Source organism: Chironomus tepperi, unplaced genomic scaffold (assembly GCF_022539635.2).
Source record: "Chironomus tepperi strain 1889 unplaced genomic scaffold, CSIRO-AGI_Ctep_v1 contig_161, whole genome shotgun sequence".
NCBI classification, from domain to species: Eukaryota; Metazoa; Arthropoda; class Insecta; order Diptera; family Chironomidae; genus Chironomus; species Chironomus tepperi.
The window spans coordinates 1,982,729-2,002,734 of record NW_027226283.1 but is presented as its reverse complement, the minus strand read 5'-3'; the positions used below and the strand labels follow the sequence as shown (position 1 = coordinate 2,002,734).

General features: G+C 29.3%; 3 protein-coding genes across 5 annotated transcripts; all 3 read left to right on the top strand.

The window, feature by feature from the left end:
- The first annotated feature begins 6 nt into the window (after positions 1 to 6).
- LOC139088264 (thioredoxin-related transmembrane protein 1) lies at positions 7 to 1,803 on the top strand. The gene is made up of 4 exons (XM_070637401.1): positions 7 to 166; positions 450 to 554; positions 631 to 862; positions 934 to 1,803. Exons 1-4 carry the CDS (start codon positions 45 to 47, stop codon positions 1,315 to 1,317), a joined length of 843 nt encoding a protein of 280 aa, XP_070493502.1. The 5' UTR covers positions 7 to 44; the 3' UTR covers positions 1,318 to 1,803.
- Positions 1,804 to 6,600: 4,797 nt separating this feature from the next.
- On the top strand, positions 6,601 to 11,375 carry dnr1 (defense repressor 1). Of its 2 annotated transcripts, none has more exons than XM_070637452.1 (5): positions 6,601 to 6,925; positions 9,511 to 9,734; positions 9,799 to 10,675; positions 10,746 to 11,038; positions 11,141 to 11,375. In XM_070637452.1, exons 1-5 carry the CDS (start codon positions 6,836 to 6,838, stop codon positions 11,202 to 11,204), a joined length of 1,548 nt encoding a protein of 515 aa, XP_070493553.1. In that variant the 5' UTR covers positions 6,601 to 6,835; the 3' UTR covers positions 11,205 to 11,375. The 2 variants fall into 2 exon arrangements, with proteins under 2 accessions (XP_070493553.1, XP_070493554.1); XM_070637453.1 differs by lacking the exon at positions 6,601 to 6,925 and adding an exon at positions 9,252 to 9,386.
- Positions 11,376 to 11,730: 355 nt separating this feature from the next.
- On the top strand, positions 11,731 to 19,622 carry px (plexus). 2 transcript variants are annotated; one of them, XM_070637367.1, is made up of 12 exons: positions 11,731 to 12,187; positions 12,997 to 14,304; positions 14,436 to 14,957; positions 15,018 to 15,151; positions 15,224 to 15,436; positions 15,514 to 15,682; positions 15,739 to 16,079; positions 16,156 to 16,306; positions 16,367 to 16,481; positions 16,623 to 17,056; positions 17,122 to 17,305; positions 17,372 to 19,622. In XM_070637367.1, exons 1-12 carry the CDS (start codon positions 12,182 to 12,184, stop codon positions 19,060 to 19,062), a joined length of 5,268 nt encoding a protein of 1,755 aa, XP_070493468.1. In that variant the 5' UTR covers positions 11,731 to 12,181; the 3' UTR covers positions 19,063 to 19,622. The 2 variants fall into 2 exon arrangements, with proteins under 2 accessions (XP_070493468.1, XP_070493467.1); XM_070637366.1 differs by having other exon boundaries at positions 11,732 to 12,187; positions 12,991 to 14,304.
- The last annotated feature ends 384 nt before the right edge of the window (positions 19,623 to 20,006 follow it).

Sequence of the window (20,006 nt, the reverse complement as noted above, 5' to 3'; positions counted from 1 at the left end):
ACGTTTCAACGTATTGTTATTTTATTTTAAAGAAGTTTCAAAAAATGTTTTCTTTTATTAAAATAATTTTATTAAGCATATTACTAACATCAGTCGCATCAAAAGTAGTAGAAATCGATGAGGAAAATTGGCCACAACTATTAGATGGTGAATGGATGGTGGAGTTGTAAGTAGAAAATTATAAAAATGAAATATCGGCATATACTTAACCTTACGTACAAGAGTTTTTTTTTTCTTCGTCCAAAAAGTGTTTAAGACACACGCTATGAATTTTTTATGATTTATGTCCAAATATCCTATCATGACAACATTTTATGAAGGGTTTTTGTTCTATAATAATTCAAAAATATTGAATTATTGGATTTCGATAAAAAAATAGACTTCCAATAAATTTTTAATTTTCTTCTTTTACATGCAACTCTATTTTTCTACTGTTTAATTTTAATCAGTTTTGCTCCTTGGTGTCCTGCCTGTAAGAGCCTGGAATCCGTCTGGGCTGATTTTGGAACTTGGAGTAACGATCTGTCAATAAAAGTTGCAAAAGTTGATGTTGTGTAAGTTGAGTTAATTTTTTTGTTTTGCACAATTTTCGGTTGCTTCCTTTTAATAAACTAACTATCTCGCTTTCAGTAAGAATCCAGGCTTATCAGGCCGATTTTTTGTAACAGCCTTACCAACAATTTATCATGTGAATAAGGGCGAATTTCGTAGATATTCAGGAACTCGAGATATTAACGCATTCATGTCTTTCATTGAGGATAAGAAATGGGCAGACATTGATGTCATTAGTGGATGGAAAAAACCAGATGGTGTTGCGATGGGAATCTTGTCTTGGTTCTTCAGATTATCTCATTTCTTAAAGGTACACTTGCATAAAACAATATATTAATATAAAGTGCAATTGATTTTAATACCTGTATTACATAACTTTAGGAAATTAACAACACACTATCGACACAATATGGACTGCCAACGTGGGTTTCTTATGGCTTGTTTGCTATTGCGACAATCATCTTAGGAGCAGTTGTAGGACTCATTCTTGTTTGCATTATTGACTTTATTTGGCCTCAAAAGCCTATGCAACGTCAAAGCTTTTCGGAAGTACAAGAAAAAGATAAAATGATTAAACGTTCTAACGAAATGATAAATGAAGATCTTGTCGATGACACAGGAAATAATTTGGACGAAAATAATGATGATACATCGGAGGCTGAAAAGAACTCTGGAAGTGATGAGGAAGAAGATGATGAAGTGAAAGAACCTTCACCAAAAGCTAGCCCTGATGTTCGAAAGCGTCGCACACGTAAGGCTGATTAAATATATCTCTACATCACATTCTTTTTTTTTCAAGAAAGTGAACAGAAAATATTCACTAAAGCAACGCATAGATAAAAGACTCAATGTGATGAGTTTTATTTTATTATTTTTTTTTTTTAAATTTCTAAAGGAGGAAAAATGAGATTTTTTTAACAATTTTCCATATCTCACGAATATCTTACTTCGATGATTCACAAAGTTTATGACTTTCTATATATATTTTTTTAAATTTTTTCAGTTTTTGATCGCGTTAGAAATTAATTCCTAAATTATTGCTTTATATTTCATAGAAAATGATCCTTTTAATGATATTTTTCGCATGTTAATAACTATATTCAAATGGCTAGTGTTATGATGAATGCCTATGAATGAACTTAGAATGGCGTTTCGATTCACTTATACTTACTTGAAAGACTTGCAAAACATAACAACTTTATGTCATTAATAATAATAATAAATATAATTAAAATAATTAATAAAATACAATCTAGCTACGATGTAAGTCTAAAAAACAAAAATATTTTTTTAATAAAAATAACAACATATATTTGATGATCGCATTTATGTGATGCAAGCGACATCTAGAAGTGAAATATTAAAACAAGAGATTAAGGTTATAAATCCCATATCATCAGTTTCATTTTTTAAGCATATCGATTGAAATTTTTTAAGCTGATTACTCGTTTCTTTAACTTAAAGTAAGTATTTTTCAGATGCAAAGTAAAAGATTTATTAATTTAAGTAATGCACTAATTAAAACGGAAGTTTAAATTGAACAATTTAACAATCATTTGAAAATGTTAAAAAAATTCAAATCGGATCCAAAGAATTTTAATGCCATTTGTCAATTCAATAATTTTTTTATTCTAAATAGTTTAATAATAAACTGTAAATAGGCACTGTTTAGGATCTTTATAACTCAAATTGTGAGAAACTATAGAATATTTCTTAAATATGAAAATGCGTGAAAAAACAAATTGAACAAAAAACAAATCTCAAATATCTTATTAAAACTAATGGTAATTTTTATTTTTCACATCTGAATTATCAATAAAAAAGCGTGGAATTATGAGATCTTTAGAAAATAAACGATTATGTACTCCCATGTATTCATAATCGATATGATGTATAATAATTACAATGTTCATTAAATGATGCATGCAAATACAATCAGCTATCACTTTCCGATCACATCAACTTATGTCTATGTGAATGTTTAACTTTATAAATTATAGATTACGTAATTCCATAGAAGACATAATTTCTGCAAAAACTTTGAGCATCGTCTTCATCAACGCAGCACATTGCAAAAATATCATCATCAGGATGAGCTGCAATTCTCATACATCTTTCACATAACTCATTCAAATTTTCATTAAATAGACACGGTTTATAACGTTTATCAAATCCTTCTTCATCAAATTCTATATCGGGTTTTTTCAGTTGCCTAATTTCTGAACTGTGTAGAGATGGACGACATGATACGATCGTTGATATTAATAGCAAAATAAACGCCAAAACAAATGAAATATATTTGAAGTGCTGTAATTATTAAAATAAAAAATTGTGATAAGAAACAAAACGAATCTTTGAAATATTTCATCATCTTTTGATGCTAATTTTTTGTCATTGATGATATTTGATAACATTTATTTTGGAGTTTCTCAAAACCATCATGCTATTCTAAAATAGTATTCAATAATATTAAATTAAGAAAAGAACAAAATTAAACATCAACTATCGATGGCATATGATTGATCTAAATTAAAAGTGTCAATATGTTCAATCTTCAAATACAATCAATTATCAAAGATTAGCAATGTAAAAGAAATATACTCTAATATAAATTCACGTGCTTCCTTAAGTGATAGTAAACAATTTGTGCTTATAATCACGTGTTTTCGCTTATCACCAATAATACTTCAGTGTGAATGAATTTCAAAAGGTCGATATTTCAATTAAGCAATTTATTTTATTTTACAAAGATTTGTTAAAAATCCCAAAAATATAAAGACCTAAGATTTATTTTTAACAGTGCAAAGTTCAGTTATTTCCATTTATTAAGAGAATTCAAACAATTATTGAATCTTGGATATACATGCTTAAATGAGAGATTTTAAAACTTATTTTGAGGGTTTTTTTTTTCTTTTTATAATTAAACATCATTTCTTGTGTCTTGACATTTTGTGTTTTATAATTCTTGAATTATCAAATGAAATTAAATATTTCTTACTAGACACAACAAAATCAGTACAATATGATTATTTAGGCTTGTACACGATAATTTCTTTCATCCGAAACAATAGAAATTTAAATCGGACCAAAAGAATCTTTCATCCGGATTCATCTAGATCAAAAGGATTTTTTTATCCGGTTTCCATGTTTAATGAACTATATCAATAATATATTAATTACTTTAAAATTAATTAAACGCTAAGAATTTTTCATTCATAAAAAGAATAAAAATACCCAATGTTTGGGTTCAAAGCGAATCTTTTTAATTGACTAAGAAGAAGCATCAAGCAAAACAAAAAACGAACTAATATATATTGCTAAGCTTATGTATAAAATTCAATTCCAAATTGAATTTTAATTATTTTGCACTATAATACTTAGCAACAAAAACAAATGAGTAATCATTTTTATTGAGCCTTGTAAAATTACAAGTTTGTTTCTACATTTAAACTTCAACTTTAGAAATTTTATTTGCAAGTTTTGTTTTGAGTTCATTGAAACAATTTTAACTTTTTAACTTGTTTTTAACTGAACTATATTGCGTAAGTAAATTATTTTACATTAATTGTTTACAAATTTTTCTCCATTTAGTATTTGACTTTGAGATTTAAATACTATTATTTAAGAATTCTACTCTTTAGAAATGCAAAAAAGACACACCTTCATAGTATATTAATTTTAAAAAATTATTTTTTGATTATTTATTTTCTATTGGGTTGTTATCACTTTGAAATTTCACAAAAAACTGATGAATCAATTCTGTCTTCACTTTGGATTTTATATTCGTCTAGGACCCGAAATCAGACGATTTTTTTCACTTATCAGTGATCGCTTTGTGAAACATACTTACTTTTTAAAAATGAATAAATATCGAATTGATTTGGGATTATCGAAATATTATTAATTATCAAATGTTTATATTAGAACCTATGGAAACATATAAGTAAGAGGGATTTATCGATAATATATCAATATCTATATAATTGAAAATGTCTAGACGACTTTGTTTGTTTGTTTTTCGAATAAACCGATCAATTACAATTTAGATAATAATTGGTTTTATAATTCTGAATAAGATGCTATATTAATTATGACAATTCAAGCAATTCAAAATCCAAAGATATAAAAATTTATTTCATAATATCAAACATTAATCCAGAGTTGCGAAGGCCGATGTCGGCGGCCGAGAGAATCGGCCAGTCGTTCGCCGTTTTTATCGGCCATCGTTTTTTATCGCTCGCCGTTTTTTATCGGCCGCCATTTTGAAAAAATAAACGGCCCGCCGTTTTAATCGCTCGCCGTTTTTATCGACCGCCGTTTTTTATCGGCCGCCGTTTTGAAAAAATAAACGGCCCGCCGTTTTTATCGCTCGCCGTTTTTATCGGCCGCCATTTTTATCGCTCACCATTTTTTATTGGCTAACGTTTTTTAAAAATTACAAAAGTCCTCGTGTTATTGATCGAGCGACTTAAGCACATTTTTGTCCCAGCAATCAGTAATTGATTAATAAGTCACTTTAAAATCTACAAAACGAGATTCAGTAGGATCAAAGTCACTTCCTAACTCACAAAACGAGATCCAGTAAAATCCAGTTCACTTTCCGGTCCACAAAACGAGATTCAGTAGGATCCAGGTCACTTCCAAATCTTAAAAACAAGATCCTGTAGGAATCATATAACTTCCAGACTTAAAATATAAGATCCAGTAGGATCCAGTTCACTTTCAGACCTAAATAACAAGATCCAGTAGGATCTGTATAACATCCAGACCCTTAAAAACATGATCCAGTAGGATCCAGTACACTTTCAGACCTAAATAACAAGATCCAGTAAGATTTAAGTCACTTCAAACTTTGATCAGTAAACACTGTAAAAACATCGAAAACATTGAAAAACACTGAAAAACAATGAAAATTCGTGTTATTGTTTTTGTTGTTGTTGTTTATGAAAATGAAAAATTGTTAATTATAGCATATATGCGTTGATTTGAAACTTTTAAACGCCGTTTTTTATCGGCCGCCGTTTTAAAAAAATAAACGGCCCACCGTTTTTATCGTTCGCCGTTTTTATCGGCCGCCGTTTTTTAACGGCCGCCATTTTGAAAAAATAAACGGCCCGCCGTTTTTATCGATCGCCGTTTTTATCGGCCGCCGTTTTTTATCGGCCGCCGTTTTAAAAAAACAATCGGCCCGCCGTTTTTATCGCTCGCCGTTTTTGGCCGGCCGAAAAAATCAGGCCGTTTTTCAACTCTGCATTAATCATGGCTATATAATATAATTTTCTAATCATTTTATATAAAATAAACTCAGCAACGACTTAAAAATATATTAATTAAATACAAAAACAGTTAAAGCTCCTCAAAATTACCATTATGAAAATAATGACTCACAAAAAAGATTGTAAAATTAATTCTTATTAAATATCGATATCAAAGACTTCACAAATCAAAGCGATTGATATAATCTAATGTATAGTCTTGCAGGTGTTCAAAACATGTAGACTGGATGAAAGAAAAATGATTTTATAACGTACATAGTAGTACAAACCTAACTAAAGTCTTAAAGCCTAAAAAAGGCAGGTATTATTTATAAAGGTATATATATTTTTTCATGCTGCAAAGATATGATTAAACAATGTCTCCCGAAATGGATTTTTGAACTCAAAATATAAAGATATTACTCATAATTTATTGCACTTTACTCCCTTTAGTCATTCTAAAAATTTAAGTTTTTTGTTCTTTTTTGAATACCTAGTTGATCAATTTAAAATAAGAAACTAAACTCATGAGGTTGAATTTATTTAATTTCTTGGCTTAATTATTCAAAATTTATATAGGCCAGCAATTCAAAAGCTATACGTGTAAAAATCAATGGGAAATCATAAAGGAAAATCAATTAAGCTTATTGTAAGCTTTCAACACAGAGATAAAATTAGTTCATTTTCAACTCATAAAAAACTGTTCCGAATTCAATATCATTCCAGTTAATCGTTGATCGATGACGTTTCCGCTCTAAGCGTCTGAAAATATAATAACATTTCGTTGAGTAAAAAAATATTTAGTATGAATCAGATGCTCGAATAAAACACATCGCAAAACGATACAAATATATTTCCCTATAAGTGTGTACAACACGAAAAATAACATCGATGAGGAATAGCGAGTTTGATCTAATAAAAGTGTGTATAACCACGACTTGTTGAAGAAAGAAATAAAAAATAAATAAATCCTTTTGCTGACAATTTAATTTTACTGGAAACAAAAATAAAAGGATAAAAAATCAAAAATGTGGTATTTAGTGAATTTACCGGGAAATAAACTTAATGTTGCAGTTAGGACTGAGAAAAATTCAATTGCCGCTGACTGTCTCAATAAAGTAAGTGCACAAAGTGATATAATGAAGATAGTGATATTCTCGGTACTATAAGAAACAGTGTTATTTTGATTTTCGTGAATGAAAATGTGAAATGTGTCAGTTGAAATGAATTTTAGAATATTAACACGTTTTTATGTTTTCATCATTTACCTAAATTCTTAGATTATTCTTAGAAACAAAAATATCAAAACAGAAATTGTGTCGAGAATGAAAATGTGAGAACTTAAAAAGAATGCAAGGAATTTTACGATAAAAACAAGCAAACAGAAATAAAAATAAGTCTGAATTTTTCTCCTTCGCACGTACGAGGCTTCGTTCTAAAGTTATAATTGTTAAAAAAATCAAAATGTTCATGGTTAGCATGAAATAAGCATGAGTGGGAAGATCCAATGCGTACAATTATGAAAACAGCTGTTTTATAGCAATTTAAATGCATTTGTAGTTTTTGGAACATAACGAACTCCAATGTCGTAATCAATTATAAGTAGCTAGAAACATTTTCTACATGCATTTCCAATTTTATAAACATTTGAGAGACTATTACAACATTGCAATGCATCTATGCAGAGCTCTTGAAATAAAAATAAGTAAACAAATAAATTATAATACTACCTAACTCTATAAAAATGAAATGAATTTATGTGTGTAAATGTTAACGAATTCAATCAAAGGAGGTTTTCTGAAAATTTTAATTTTTAATTTTCAAATGCGCTATGGCATTGATCTTGAATCATTGAACAAAACAGGTGTTAATGCAATAATGATTTTTATTAGGAATTTTTGTCAAAACAAATATACTATATTATAATCGTCAAAAAATGTTTGTAAATATTATTATTACTCGATATTACTCCAGATTATACAATGAATTCTTAAAAGTAAAAATAATTTTTATCACTACATTTAGGAAAAATAAACTTTGAAAATGTGATAACAATTTGTGAATAAATTAAAGTGAATATGACAACTGAATGTTCCATTTTTATACGAAAATAACTTACTAAATAATCTGCAAAATTTACATGTATCTATTTCTAATCACTTTAATTTTATTATTGCCGTTTTGTTTTTTTTTTACATCCACAATGCTTCTTCATTTGGATATAAGTACAATTCGATGAGAGAGCGAACAAAGTACAAAATATAAATGTTTTCAACTGTTCAAAGTCCAAATTCACACATATCTAGAGAAATTATTAGCGAAAACAGATATATAAGTAAGATATATATTTATATATGAATGCGCTCTTTATATGTGTAGTTAATTTCTGGCATTCTCATTTACTTTATTTCAATGAATAAAAAAAAAAAACTTCGCGCTCATATTGAACGACAAAAACAAAAATGCCAACCAATTTTACTCAGTGACAGTCGGTACATTTTACATTTGTATAGATAGATTGTTTTGTTATTTTGAACAGTAAACAACACTTCCAATAACTCATCTCTGTTTACTGACCGATTATCAAGTATTGAGGAATGAGTTTTTGTTGTGTTCATTTTATTCTTTACACGGGCACATGCTAATGCTATTTCAAAATAATGATCAATATTAGTGCATTTTTTATGAAAAAGTATCATCATATTGAGGAATATCAGAAATTTATAAATGCATTCAGTTGGACTTCGTATTCTGTTCTTATGTAGACTCTCATTTTAATTTTTATAATCTATGAAGAGAATTGCACCAAATTTAAAACATACTTTGACGATTACTTGACAAAGGCACTTAACTGCTTTAATACAGCAATCGTTTTCATCATTAAGACAAGTTCAATTAAAGAATAAATCTTTGAACTCTTACAAGGAGAGATATTAGTAATTATTTATAACCAAAGTAAATATCATATTACATTCATTGTACTTTTCTTGATGAATAAATCTTAAAAGACATTTAAATGTTTAATATTTACTTTGTCAAGCTTCATTTCATTATCCAACTGACTGATTTAATATTCGTCGCTTTAATACTCCCCCGTAAGAGGTTCAGTGAACTAATTGTTTATCTTTTCATGAATATAAGCTTTTTCACTATGTATACATAAATTGTTGACACTGATTTTGCTATATTACAAGTTTTAATTGTGCTATTCTAGTGCATTGTCAGATATACTACAAATCTTGATTTAAATTTGAACAGAATATTTATTTTCTGGTCCTATATCAAAACAGTGTACATAACAAGATACTGCTCTAGTGACACTATTTAAAAAGAAAATATGAGGACATTTTTGAATGATATCAAATTGATATACGCATGCTTTTTGATTTTTTTTTCTTATATTATTTAATTTTTGCGTCGTTTCATAAATTATTTATTTTCCGTTTGCCAATATAAAGTGCTGTAAACAATTTTTGATTGTTTTTGGAATCTATACCATATTCTAAGAATTTTTAAAATTAATTTTATTGTTTATATTAGGAAAATCCAAAATGTTGAAATAGAAATTCACTGACATAGGTATTTGTGTTCTATTAATTGATGAAAAATAATACAATTTAGATATGATGAATCTTAAAGAAATTTGAAACATTTAATTCAAAATATTCAGATATTATATGAATTTTTCTTTTTATATTTCTAGGTGTGTCATGACTTGGGCATTATTTGTGAGACAGATTATTTTGGGTTGCTTTATGCACCGACTCCACACGATCCACATCATCACACAATTCCATCTAATATAAGACAATGGATAAATTTAAGAAATCCTTTAGAGAAGCGACATAGGGGTGAAGGTCATACAATGCTTGAATTGCGCGTCAAATTTTGGGTTCCAGCTCATCTAATTTTACAAGAGAATGTCCGGTAAAAATAAAAAAGAATGGTCAAGATTTTTTTGTAATAATTATTGTAATTGTATTTTTAATAGTGAGATTTTCTACATGCAAGCTCGACAAATGCTGATGGATAAAGAAATTTTTCCTTCTGATTGGAAACAAGCAGCGCGATTTATCGCTTTAATATCTCAATCCGAAGGTGTAAAATTCATACCTGAACTGTTGTCAGAAAATGGGCAGAAAATTATTGCAAATTTTGATGGCTGTTTAAAACAGAAAATTAAAAATATTGAATGCAGCAAGGGCAAAGAAAATTTTCGTTTAAAACGAAATTCACTTGATGAAATGAAAATAGATAATTCTAATGATAATGAAATATTAAATTCATCTGAAATTGGATATTTGGAGAAGTTTATAATTGAAAATTATCTTGAACATTTGATTATTCCTGATAATGATGAGAGTGACAATAATGGATGTAATTCTAATGTAGTCAATAATATACCTAATGATTTACTAGTAAATATAGCTAGAGAACACCAAAAAATTCATACGATGACACAATCGTCAGCGAAATATTGGCTTTTAGAGGAGTTTTCTACATTACAACACTTTGGTGAAGAAATATTTGAAGGCACGCTAATTTCTGAAAGTGAAACAAAAGTTACACAACATAGAAATGAAAAAATTCATGTAGCAGTGAATTCTCAGGGTCTCAGCATAAAGAAACTAGAAAGTAATAAAAGATTCTCGATTCCATTCTCTGCAGTTGAATCAGCAAAATCATTAAGACGATGCTTTCATCTTTGTTATATGAATGAAAATTATGTAGATTCTAATTTAGTTATAAAATTTACATCACATCGAATCGCCGGAACTCTATATCGTGCATTGACAGAAAAGCATTCGTTCTATAGTTGCGAAACTGTGCATAAGAATGTGGAAACTCAATTTATACGCGACTTAAAGGTGAGAAAAAAATAATAATTTTAAAAGTACATGCTTTTTTAAAACTTTGTTCTTTTTCTTTATTTAACAGGGTACAATTGTGTCAGTATTTAATGGAGATACAGAATTAGGAAAAAAATATGTTTTTGATATAAGACTAACCTTTAGAGAGTTGTATGACAATTCGAGGAGAATATTACATTCCAAAGGTTTTGATATAACGACATTGCCACAAAGTAGTCATATTCAGGAAAAAGAAGGAAACTCGTCAAATGACACAGACAAACGCGTCGATTTAACATGTTCTATTTGTATGGATCAAAAAATTGATACTCTATTTCTACCATGTGCGCACTTATCGTGTTGCAAGTTTTGTGCTGAAAAGTAAGTTCACCTAATTTTTAAATAATTTTTCTATTTTAAATAAAAATGGGTAATTAATATTTATCAGTTAAGTAAAATTTTCCTTTTTTAATTTGATTACAGATGTGACAGTTGCCCATTATGCCGCAAAAATATTTCATCAAAATCTTTAGTTTACTTTACTTGAAATTTAACGGCAATCTAGATAAGCAAAAGAAAAAAATATGATGATAACTTAACAATGCAAGAAATAACGAAATGTGATTTTATCAGTAATTTATCGATAAATATATATATTTTATAATAACTTTATTTTTTTATTAATAATAAAAAAAAGGCTATGAAATTTTAAAAAGAATATACTTTTTTAAATTTATTTACTTTTTTATTATTTTCAGTAACGGTTTATTTGGAATATTTAAAAAATTAAAATTCTCCACTAGGGTGCGTTTATGAAAACTACATTTAAATTTTTTTAAATTATTAATTGCAATATATACATCATGGAGCCTTTCTTTTATTTTAATAATAAAATTTAAAACTTTCAGATGACTTAAACTTTATTTGATTGTATTGCTAAAGTTTCAAAAACATAAAAACAAACAAAAAGTTCTAAAATAATCCAATGTAAGTAATTTGTGTACTAAAAGTTAAAAAAAGACAGAAAAACTACCTAATAAAAAAATTAAGTCAATTGAAATGTAGAAAATAACTAAATAATTTCATTTAGAGTGGTGTTTAACACGAAATTCAGATTAAAAATCATGAGCATTGATTCAAAATTTTGTGCACATACCTTAATTTAGTGTAATAAAATGTGTGATACATAATTATACTCCAAAAAAGACTAAAATTTGAAAATGCTTATAGTATAAAATATAAAAAAGAAAAAACTAAATTAGAAGCTAAAGGACTCGACTATAATAGTTTTTAATGGTTTAGATACAAAATATAAGTGATACTTTCAATTACAGTTACTTCTTTTACCGACAAAAAGTTTAATTTTACCAAAAAAATTGTCGAAAATAAGAACGTTCAAAATAAATGCAGAGAAAAGAAAAAAAAATGATAGAGTTGAATTTTTTATAGCTATTAATAATAAAAATTGGAAATTTTAAGTTTTATGGATACGCAAAACACATATTGCTTGGATTAAACTTGTGAATGAAAGTAAGTATAAGTAAGAAAAACAAAAAGGCTCGCAGAAATTTTCCCCGGTATAAGTTTACAGACTCATAATATGAGACAGTAAGCCATTACGACTGACTGAAAAGTGAAAGAAAAATAAAATAAAAAATTATATATACACATATATAAATATATATGTATATAAAAAAAATGATGGAAAGGAAGTAAAAATTATATGAAAATTTTGAAAGAAATATTTTAATTAATTTTATTTTCTTGTGTCTAATTTGATGTATCAAACATCATATCCACTATTTAAGCATTTTATTTCAAAAGAAATCGTGGAAAATTCATTTATGTCTTGAAGCAACAAGAAGAAGAAGGAAAGAATAACAAAAAGAATAATGCAAAAAGACTATGCGATTTATATTTTGGAGTGTGCATACTCTGAAAGCAAGCAACAAATAAGAATTTTCTCTTGACAAATCTCCATTCTTGCATTAGATTATCATTCTTTTACGCAATTCATTTATTTACTTTTCTGCTAAACATGCTTGGGCAAAGAAGAAAAATAAAGTTTATTTTCCAGAAATCGAAATGTAGTGAATAAGTAATAGCTTAAAACGATTTTAAATAATTTTTTTTTCTTGCATACTACGTATATAGCATCAAAGGATTTACTAATATATTTTTTATGCTCTTATTGTTAGTTCTGTAAACTTAAATGTCTTCATTGTTTTATTACTGTCGATATTTAGTATAATGAATTAAATTGTCTTTATAATTTGTATCATAATTTTATTGGAATTTAAAAACAAATATTATATTTTATTCATTTTTTTTAGCTACAGTCTTCACCAAAAAATAGACTTATTACTGAAATGGAAAAGGCGAAAGCTTATATTAAAAAGGAACTTCAGACATCGAATACAAAAACAAATCAAAAAGGAGGAAATATAGATGAGAAATGTTTTGTATGCGGTTCAAATGGAGCATCTGATTCGTATCAATTGAGAACTAAACCAAATTGTGACAAACCATCGGAACCTTATTTTCAATTTTTAGAAACTCACGAGCCACCAAATGGTGTGAAAGCACTTCAGCCTAATCAAAACTCTGTAAAATCATGTGTTTTGTGCTATAAAAATTTAAACCTACAATGGGACTCGTTTGAAAGGGAAGGAAAACCACATTTACAACGCATATATTGGTTGAAAAGAAGCGATGGAAAGCCATTTACTGGTGCTGACATGTCCTCGCAAGGAGAATATGCAGCTCAAATGCTTGGCTTATCCACTGATCAACAGCCACAACCAACACAGCCTTCCAGTATCAGACCACAATCTTCAAATGATTATGTTACAAATTATTCAAATTTAGAAAGTTCTTCTAAGAGAAATGAATCCAACAATGGCCTAGCCAAAAACAGTGATACATTATCTAGCAAATTTCCAAGAAACGATGCAAACAGTGGCAGTCTGTCACGTCCAAACAGTAGGAATGAGAAAAGACCGCAATCAAGAGATAGTCAACCTCCTCCTCCTATTACAACGACTAAAGCAAATGATACTTTTTCAAGTGCAGGAATAAAACAACCATCATCTTTTGCTCAACATAAATTTAAACTTGGAAACTTTTCAAATTCTTATTCTTCGCCGTCTCCTTCGTTGACAACATCGGCAACACAATTAAGTAGCAATGTTACACCATCAGCAGCTGCCAACTATGGAAACCAATCTAGATTCTCTATGATTGATGACGATTGTTCTGCTTTAGATTTAAGAAATTCATCTATTGGAAGTAATAGTGTGAATTTGAGCTCAATTCAAGGAATCGGAAGCAATAGTAATTCATCTACTGGTAGTGGTGGTTGTGGAAGCATTGGTGGTGGTACTGATATTTTAGACTTATCTATGCCTGATAAAAATTCAGTGACTGAAGTTTGTTATGTATGTGGAGACGAACAACGAAGAGGAAGCTTAATGGAATTAAGCACCTGCGTTCCGAAAGATACTAAAGATTTAGAAAAGCCTTTCTTTCCAATATTTGATGAAAGTCATGCACGTCCTGCACGTTCGCGACCAAAAGATCCTAAAGGAAATGTTCAAGCATGCAAATCTTGCTACAGTCATTTGATGACTCAATGGCAAAACTTCAATGTATGTATTAATTATTTTCTTAATATCAATTTGAAATCGAACATATCACTTTAAAGTTACGACTTTAGAAATAAAATTTTTTTAACTTTTTCTTTTAAAGATATAACAATAAAATCTTTATTTTTTTTTAGGCAAGAGGTACACCAGATATTGAGAGAAGGTATTCACTTAGAAAACGACAAATAACACAAGATCGTACAACATTTGTGTGTTATGTTTGTGCTGCTGATTGCCCATCGAGTCAATTACGCCTTGTATATTGTTGTCCAAATGCTGAACGAGAACCATATTATCCTTTTATTAAAACGATACAAGCACCTCCAAATGCAAGTCCAATTAGTCCACAAGGAATGGTTCAAATTTGTGTATCTTGCTATCAAAAGAATATGAATTTAGCAGAAGGAGGACCAAATCCAACAGAAGAAAGATCATCTCAACTTACAAATTCGTCGTCTTCATCGATTCCCATTCATCAAGAACAAGTGCCTGTTCTACAATCATCGAAAATGTCAAATTCTTCTATGTCGATATCGCACTTGCAACAACATTCATTACAATCACCATTGAATCCCAATGAAAACCTATCTTTAACACCTTCTTCAAAATCTATGATTCATGATCAAAGTGCTAGTGCTATGAATGTTAGATTTAAAGTAAGTGATTTTTTACAAATTTAAAATTTAATTTGAAGCTAAATGATGTTTATTTTACAGCCATATGATTCCTCAAATGCTTCCAAAGAACAATTTGCAGCGCAACAGCAACAACAGTCAATGAAAGGCTCATTACATAGACGTGATCCAAGCAGTTCTCCACATAGTGTAACTGAAAACGGTCACGGTTTTCCGTAAGTTCTAAATATATTTTAAACCGTTAAGCTTATGATTTTTGACACTAAATATTGACATTTATTTTTTAGCTGCTATATTTGTAAACAAATATTTAGTTCTCATCATTTACAATGGTTGTCTACAAGTGCAGAGCACATGAATTCTCATGCAATGCACTTTCCATGTTTAAAAACAAGTGAAAATGGTCCATCGAGAGTTTTAGCATGTACTAGATGCTATCATTCATTGGCATCACAATGGGAATCAATGGATGCAGAAAGAATACCACTAGAGCACAGAAGGTGGGTTTTATACATTTTTTAAAATATTTTATTATAAGTTCATTAATTTTAATTATTTTTTAAAATCTCTTTATTAGGTACAATATTCCATCACCTATGTCTAATTCTATTTCACCTAGCCCTAGAAGTATGCAAATGGGCATCTCAACTCCACCAGCAACTCCTTCAACCCAATCAATTTATTGCTTAGTTTGTGGACTTCATTCTGATTTAACTTTAGCTAGATTGCTTTATGCAAATAAAGAGGTAAAACGTTGATGATTTAATTTATATCAGAATTATAACATAACTTTTTTCTTCAGGGTTCACGTCCATATTTCCCATTTTTATTGAAGCATAAACCACATCCAAATGCTGAACAATTAAGAACAGATGGATCAGCACTAGTTTGTACATTTTGCTATCATTCTTTATTAAGTCAATGGCGCAAATACGAAGCACAAAGTTCAATATCTCCATCTGAACGAGAATATAATTGGCATGATTATTGCTGTCATTTGTGCGGAATAAAGACTTACAGAAAAAGAGTTCGTGCACTGCCAATAAGAGAATTTCCATTTGTAGCTAACCGGAAATCCGATGGATTACTTTTAGAAAATGGTGATTATGCAGTCGTATGTTTAGATTGCTATGAATATTTAAAGTAAGTGTTCTGTCATTACATTATTAATCGTTAATAATTTTTAATTTTGAATTAAAAATTCTTCTTTTAAACATAGACAACAAGCTTCTCAGTATGATCGATTGGGTGTCCCACTTGAAAAACGTGAATATAATTGGGTACCCCAACCTCCACCACCTGAGGATGGTCCTGATGTTTCAGTTGCTCGACTACCAAGTGGACAAAAGTGTATAGATAAGCTAAGAGATGTAAGAGAATTTAGTTAATTTTTTTAGATATTTTTTTCAAATTATACCTTAATTTTTTAGCCAAGTATCATAAATCGATCTTTGCAAAACAAAAAGAGTAGCAACAATTCACCAAAACAAGTGCAAAGTGATAAACGTGGACTTGCTCAAATTTCAACGCATCCAAATGAAATGAGTAAGCAATATATTTCTTAACCCAGGGTCAGACCCTATCGTAGAAATGTTAATTTTTAAATTTTTTAAATCAGAAATCGATGGTTTTAGTGTCTGATTCTTAATATAAATATACATTTAATAAATAAATTCTCTCTTTTAGTTCAACAAAAATATGCACAAAAACGTCCGGAAAACAGCTCACTTCCTCAGCCTTCAAATCTTCATAGTCAATCACCTGTTTTAGGCTCCCAATCTCAACAACCAACAGTTATGCCCGCTCATATGAATTCACAATCTTTAATACAACAAGCTCAACCAAAACATTCAAACATACCAACAAATTCAACAAATCGTAATAGTACCGAACCATCATTTTCTGCCGTTTTACGTAATCTCGCAAAACAGCAAGTCGATATTAAGGATGATGATATGGGTCAAACGCAATCCTCAAACGAGAATAAATCGAACAGTGCAAGAATAAATGAAAAAGAAATTGATATGAGTCGCCAAGTAAATTCATCACGTAGCCTTCCATATGACAGTCGTTCACATACTACGATCAGACACCCATCTCCAGAGCCACCTGAGAAAAAGGTATTAAATTTCGATGTGCGAAAAAAATCATGTCTATAATAAATGTTTGTTTTTTTTTCTGTTAGATTCCACGATTAAGTAGTAACACACCGAATCCTCCACAAAACCAATCAAGTCTTCAATCTGAACTTTTAACACGTAGTGGCTTCCAACCATACAGACCCGATGATAGACATCTACATCCGGCAGCAGGACAGTTTCCAATGGAAAGTTTCTCTCCTTTTGGTCAAATACCAGGATTACCACCAAGTAAAAACTTTTATTTATTTTTTATAATGATGAAATGCAAATATGACTTTAATTTTTTATAACTAGGTGGTCTATTTAATCCAGCGGCCTTATCATATCATGACTTATATTCATTAGATCCCAGAGTACAGAATATGTTAAGATCAAGTCAACATGCTGCACTGTATTCGCAATTATCACCATATGCAGCACCGCATTTATATGGCTTAATGCCAGGAGCATCTAATTTACCGGCAATTCATGAACGAATGAAATTAGAAGAGGAACATAGAGCTCGTATTGCTCGTGAGGAAGAAAAGGCACGAGAAAGAGAACGTGAAGAAAAAGAGAGAGAAATGCGTGAACGCGAGCAAAGAGAAAAAGAATTAAGAGAAAGGCAGCAACGTGAGAAAGAGCAGCGAGAACGTGAAAAACTTGAAAAGGAGATGCGTGAAAGGGAACTTCGTGAAAAAGAAATGCGTGAAAAAGAGATGAGAGAACGAGAGATGCGAGAAAAAGAAATGCGTGAAAGAGAAAAGGAAAGAGCTATGCTACAACAACATCATTTTATGCAATCACAACGAAATCCTTACAATCTTCTAGGATTATTTCCTCAAATGGTTGGTTTACGGCCACCATCTTCATTGCATCCCGCATATGGTTCAATGCATCCCTCTCTTTTAGGATTATCCATTCCCTCACAGATACCAACGACAATGTCAAGTAGTTTATCTTTACCACCACATCATTCACCATCACCTCAAAATGTTCCATCATCAGTCACACCAATTACGAGCTCCTCAAATTTATCTTCCGTTAGTAGCTCATTAATGCCGCCTCTTGGATTAAGTCCATCATCCTTACCTCCGGGTTTATCTCTCTTTCCTGGCAATTTGCCTCCTCCTGCTCATCTTTATTCTACATTAGCTCCACCATCAGCATCTCCATCAAGTTTAAGTAATAATTCATCCTTTACTCATCCGCTATTACCCCCAGTAACATCACCTCAACCAATAGCGCGATCACCATCAAATCCTTCCTCATCAGCACATCAGACTTTAAATTTAACGAAAAATCCCATCTCAATGGCAAGAACTTCTTCACCATCCCATTATAATTCAAACAATTTAATTAATAGCAGCAATAGTACACGACGAAATGAAAATTCATCAGCTGAAATCAAAAATAGTCCAATTAATAATAATAATTCATCGTCAAATATATCAGTTGCATCAGCAAATGATATAATTGTAAAAAAATCTGAATCATCCAGCATAAGTAATGGAAATAATGTAAATACATTGATTAATTTGAATAGTAATAACAATAGTAGTAATTTAATGAATAATAATAATTCCGGTATGATTAAGAATGAGCAACAAATTGATGTAGCACCAATTAAAACAGAGAAACTGGTTAAAGATGAAATAGTAGAAAGTTTTAAGCCCATTGTATCGGAAAAGTCAATAATTGATCCTGCGAAAACTACAACAGCTACAAATATTCCAAAATTAGAATCAGATATTATAATGAAAGATGAAGGCTTACCTACTGAAAAAACTTCACCTAATGACACTTTAGATATTCCTGACATAAAGAAGGAAAATGACGATTGTAAAAATATGATAGATATGGAAAGTAAAATAATTGATGTGAAAAATAATGATGAGAAGATGATAGTTGACGAGAAGTCTAATGATGATGCAACAGTTGATAAAAATATTGAACATGGCACAAATAATAATGAGAATAATATGACGTCCATTAAAAAATCGTAATGAATAAAGGACTAAAAATTAATTTTTGACATTCGACTAATGTCGAATGTTTCAAAGTCGTTATATTTTAAATGTGTGAGAGTAAGCAAAAAAATAAAATAAATCGAAAAAAAAATCAGGATTAATAGGTAGAAAATATGAAAACATTTTTACGTAGTGCATTTTTACGTAAAGCATCTTTTACTATTCATTATTATGTTCAAAAGTGAAAAATTAGTAAATTAACGAATTTTTCTTCTTAAGTTGAGCTTATTTTATTAATTAAAAGAAGAAGGAAAAAAATACGAAAACAAAAGTGACACGGTATAAAATTGAGATAAAAATTAAAAGTTCTACGATTTATATTTTTTCAAAAACTGAAAACAAAACTACTTAAATTGTAATAAATTATACATAAGACATCGTAAAAATTTCTCAATAAAAGCGAAAAAAAAATGAAGTAAAAAATAAAATTAAAAAAAAAAAAAATTATTGTTGTCGAAATACCTAAATAAAAAATTAAGATTTTTGCATAAATGAGATAAAACGCATGTCTTTAACTGTTTACAGAAATAAGAATAATAAATGGAAAATCACCCAAAACTTTTTGTTACAATAAGATTATCATAATTTTTTGAGATAATTATGTAAATAAATAAAATTAATTTTTATAAATAATTTCTCACATCGATTATAAGGCTTTTACAATTTTTGCGATTCAGTTCGACTCTTTAATTAATTTCAGCTTTGGTATATTAACAAGTAAGTATATGATATTTGCTGAGATTTTTAAATTTATATGCAATATAAAGTTTCATAGTTTGTAATTTTCGAGATCAAGGCGAAATTGGAGCTATTAAAGAACGAATCAGGATCATGAAGTGTAGTTATATATTGCTGTTAAATGATCAAATGATTTGAGTTTGAAGAAAACGTTTTGTGAGTAAGTAAATAAAATCATCATC